Below are 4534 nucleotides of genomic sequence, written 5' to 3'. Positions count from 1 at the left end.
ACACCGGCCATCGATCCCGCACGTCCCTGGGAGAAGCAGATGCCTAGGACAGCAGGGGCCTAGAGTGTCAAGGAGAGAAGTCTACTAGAGCAGGCATCACAGGCTGAGGGAGGAGGGCCTGAGTGTGGCAGAAACTGATAGAAGGGAAACAGGAAACGGATCAGGAGCTGGAGAAGCATCGTGGCATGGATGAGTCAGACTGCTGGGTTCACACCCAGGTTAATAGCTTTGGCAACCATCCTGCCTGTTTTCTCATTTATAAAATGAAGATAATGGGCCATTCCTCATAGGATTGTTGTAAGGATTAACTGAGTCAATGTAAGTAAAATATTTAAAATGAGGCCTAGCATACAGTGAGCATTCAAAAAATGTGTGATGTCACTGTTATTCTGAAATAGAGCATACTAGTCTTCTACCTAAGCACTCAGAGGCAAAGCAGAGCCTTCAACTTCACAGCAGACTGTGTGTTTCAGGTGAGATTCCCTTACCTAGGTGGCCAAGGCCTTTACCTGTAAAGAATCCCAACCTGAGATGCAGAAACTGTTGAATAGTCAAGGAGCACAGGGTTAGCAGACAAGCAGAGGTGCTTTCAGTCTCAACCCTGTACTTGCTAATCACGCAGCCTTAACCTTACTAAGACTCAGTCCATGACAGGACTGTTGTGAGAAAAAAAAAAATAGACGTTTTATGAAAAGAGCATGAAATAGCGTGAAGGGAAATTTTCCTCAGACTGGACATGGTTTAACAATTCATCAGAACCACTGTAAAGTTTACCCAGGAGCTTTTTCAGATTCTGCATCACATTTTTTCTTCCTGATAAATATGCTAATGGCAGTAGAGGCAAATTGTCATCAATGGCAGGCTAATAAATGACACAGGACGTTTAGAAGATTGGCATTTTGGATTTATTTCTTTTTCCTTCACCGGTCCTACCAAATGATTACATCCACTGTAAACTAAGGTTACAAACCCATGTCAGAGGACCTGTTCGTTTGCTGATAGGGGTTTAGACACATGATGTACAATTTGCTCAGGCCAAGGACTGCCCAGCTGCGATGCAGTGTTGGGACCTGCCTCCTCACAGTGGAAGGAGATGGCCTTTCCTGATCTTTCAATCTGTAGAGGAGCACATGGGAGAATTAGGGGTAGCTTTGAGAAATAGTTAGGATGTAAATGGAAAGGCCTTGGTGATTGATTATATTTGAGGATGAAGGGAAAAGGAACAGTCGATTGATCCCTTGTGTCTATCAAGCCTCGCTGGGGAGATGATACTGCCAGTGACCAAGGGAGAAATGGAGAAAGAGAAGGAAGATGATGAGTTGAATTTTGAATGGGCCTGAAGAGGTACCAAGGATTTGGAAGTCCGGGTGATGCTACCTAGCAGGCAGTGTTGGGGGAGCTCGGTGGAGCCCGAGCAGGATCCAAGGATTTTTGGAGTCATCAGCGGAGAAGTGGTACTAGCAGATGAGTTCATCCAGGAAGAGATTTGAGAAGAAGAGTGGGTTGAGCAGAACCATGCAGAGAAACAAGAGATTTAATTGGCAGCTGGAGAAAGAGAGACCCTGAGAAAATGCAGAGAAAGAATAGTCATGGAAGCGAAGAAATTGTCACTGGAGCTGAGATAGGACTTCTAGTTCAAAATGACAGATGGATCACATGCATAACCTGTTTTTTGTACACTTCTAGACCCAACTAGAATATTGACAAAGCAATTATATAGCTATAAAGTGCCACAGTGGAGAAGAAACGAAGTGAGTCATCAACAGGTAGGAGATTTCAACTAATTACTGCAATGAGTGGCAACCAAAGAATAGGGCAGAGGCTGCAGAATCCCAGAGAGCATGAGGAGGCCATTCGGTGAAAGGGGTGGAGGTAAGTACCATGGATGAGGGAAAGGACACAGCACAATGCACACAAAACAGTTGACCCCTGCCCTATGCCTGTGCCTGGCTCCCGCCAAGTACATTCAGACAGTTCTCTGAATAAATCGAATCAATTTTGGGGAGAGGGAAGAACAGGAGTAGATACTACATTTGTGATGTCCCAGGGCAAGACTCTCTGCGTTTTGGTACTTGAGTTTCCACAGTCTAATAGTTGGCTCCTCACTCTCACAACTTAACCTAGTGAGCCCTGACCAGCCTTTTGTTTGGTGCAGCCCACAGTCCCTTTTAGAAAACTGAATTAGCTTTCCATATTTATAAATCTGGTTATTTTACACGAAAATCCAGATTTGCAAAAATTACCGTCAAATCATTAATATGTGGTTTAAGAACATATTTATTATACAAAGGCACATTTAAACCTCTTTGATTAAGGTGTCACACATTTATATGGCACATGTAATAAGCTTAAAGGCAGACTGCATATCCTCCTGGTTTATCTAATAATTCTTACATTATATGTAATTTAAAATTACAATGCATGCTCGCAAATACGATGTCATTTGACTATCACAAAAAACTGGTAAAGTGGAAATAGACCCTATGGAAGAAAAAAAACAAGGCTCAGAAAGCTCAATAACTGGTGAGAGCCACCAGTCTTGACGCTCTCTCCAAAACCACGGCTCTTAACCTCATTCCTGACGCAGGTGAGGGGTTTGCTCAAAACTGGAGCTCAACAAAATGTGTTAGTGTATGCTGACTTAACTCCTTTCACAGAGCTCATGAGTTTGGAGGGAGGCAGGGCAAGAGGCAGAGGAGATAGCACAGGAGAGAGGAGAAAGGAGAGGCGGACACCAATGCCCATAGGCTGCTAAGAGCTTAGGAAGAAAGCAGGTGGAGAAGCCAATCTTCGCAAATGACTCAAAAAGAAGCAAGTATGGGGTTTAGCTAATAATAATGTTTTCATCTTGTTTCATTGGATGTGACAAATGCACCATAGTAAAGTAGTTAACAATACTGTATATTATCCTTGTAACTTTTCTGTAAATCTACAGTTATTCTAAAATAAAAAGTTTATTTAAAAAAGAAGGGAAGGGGTAAGGAAGAAGAGGAAGAAGAAAGGAAGGAAGGAAGGAAGAGAGGAAGGAAGGGAGGGAGGAGGAAGAAAGGTAGGGAGGGAGGAAGGAAGGGAGGGAGGGAAGGAGGAAGAAAGGGAGGGAGGGAGGGAGGAAGGGAGAGGGGAAGGAAGAGAGAGAGGGAGGGAGGGTAAGGGAGAGAAGGAGGAAGTGGGGAGGGGCACTTCCACCAATGTCACTGCTTACTTCCTCATATGGATGTTCTCGGCTTGGTCTTTCTTTTGGAAAAGATAAATCTAGAAAGTCAACCAAATAGTCATATCCTCCAGGAAAAGGGCTAAAGTCCTCATTCGTTTCAATCATCTGTGCAAATAACAACACGATAAAGGGAAGAAGCATATCAATCTGGTGGTCAAGGTCCTTAAAAAAATTCTAGAATGTGTAAGACCCGAAAGCCCTTAAATGGTAGCAGTGAATCGGCATTACCGTACAGTCTCTCCTCTCCTTTCTCTTACTCCCTCTTTTTCCTCTAGCCCCTCCCTCAATCTCCCTCCTGCGTCCTGAACCGACAACATTCAAATCCTAGTCTCCTGCACTAGCAAAATTGCCTTATATCACTGACTTCAATCAAATTTACAGGTGATGATTATCTTAAGTACTATTAGTACTATCTAATACTATTCTATGTTTGCAGGCTAAAAATTAAATAACATTTGGAATATTTTTCATCATTATACAACAGCTAAAGATAAATAGTTTCATTGACAATTCCAAATGTTTTCTCTTTTTCCTGCTAATTGTCTAGCTGAAAATATCATTTACACTAATGTTTCCCAGGTCTTTGGATTTCAAAGACAATTTCCTAAAACATATTTAGGAGCTAATATCAGCACCACTATTTTATTTTGTCAAGTGAGGACTTAAAAAAATTTACATCTACTTTTATTTCATTAAAGGAAGAATGCTTTAAACATTTCAAAAATAGGAAGGACTCAATATTGGAATAATGACAACTCATCTCAAAAAAAGAGAGCTGACATCTTTGTAACCACACTCATATGCATACTCATATTTCACTGTTGACCTGTAAAAATCGTCACAGACTGGTCTTGGCCCCCAGGTAAGTTTTTAGGAATGCTTTTGAGAATGACAAGTGTTGCCTGGCATTAATGTTCAGGGGTTGAAAGAGAAACTTGGAAATGGTCCTTGCTCTGAGAGTGACCTATCCTGGTCTCTAAGAGAGTGAATGTGGTTCATTTCCTGATGCCTTTCCTAAACTTTGCCTGCAAGCACATCATCAGGCACTAAATGTAAGCCAGCAAAAATGTACATGTAAGTGGCTGGTTGCTCGCTGACTTTGCAGGTACTCCCGATACATTTCAGGCCTCCTCTTTCTCTTGCATTCCCTACCTGTTAGTATTTAACTTGCTTTTGGTAGATACATCTTCAGCATCGGTGATCAGGTTACAACTTGAATCACTTGGCATGTGGGTTCTATGTGTATGTGTCAGGCTAATTTAAGTTCTAGATCTAGGCCAACCTCATCACAGCTGCAGGTAAGTTACTTGCTTCTACATT

The 4534-nt window shown here is 42.1% G+C and overlaps 1 protein-coding gene across 1 annotated transcript in view; it reads right to left on the bottom strand.

Annotated features, from left to right (window-relative positions):
- LOC105306888 (cytidine monophosphate-N-acetylneuraminic acid hydroxylase) overlaps positions 1 to 4534 on the bottom strand; it is a 45750-nt gene that overhangs the window by 7785 nt on the left and 33431 nt on the right. Inside the window, exon 12 of the mRNA XM_011382164.2 lies at positions 3203 to 3319. Coding sequence (XP_011380466.1) covers positions 3203 to 3319 — 117 coding nt within the window. The remainder of the gene's footprint in view (positions 1 to 3202; positions 3320 to 4534) is intronic.

This window comes from Pteropus vampyrus, unplaced genomic scaffold (assembly GCF_000151845.1).
Source record: "Pteropus vampyrus isolate Shadow unplaced genomic scaffold, Pvam_2.0 Scaffold463, whole genome shotgun sequence".
NCBI classification, from domain to species: Eukaryota; Metazoa; Chordata; class Mammalia; order Chiroptera; family Pteropodidae; genus Pteropus; species Pteropus vampyrus.
Note: the sequence above shows the minus strand (reverse complement) of the source record. Positions and strands in the feature narration are given on the sequence as shown.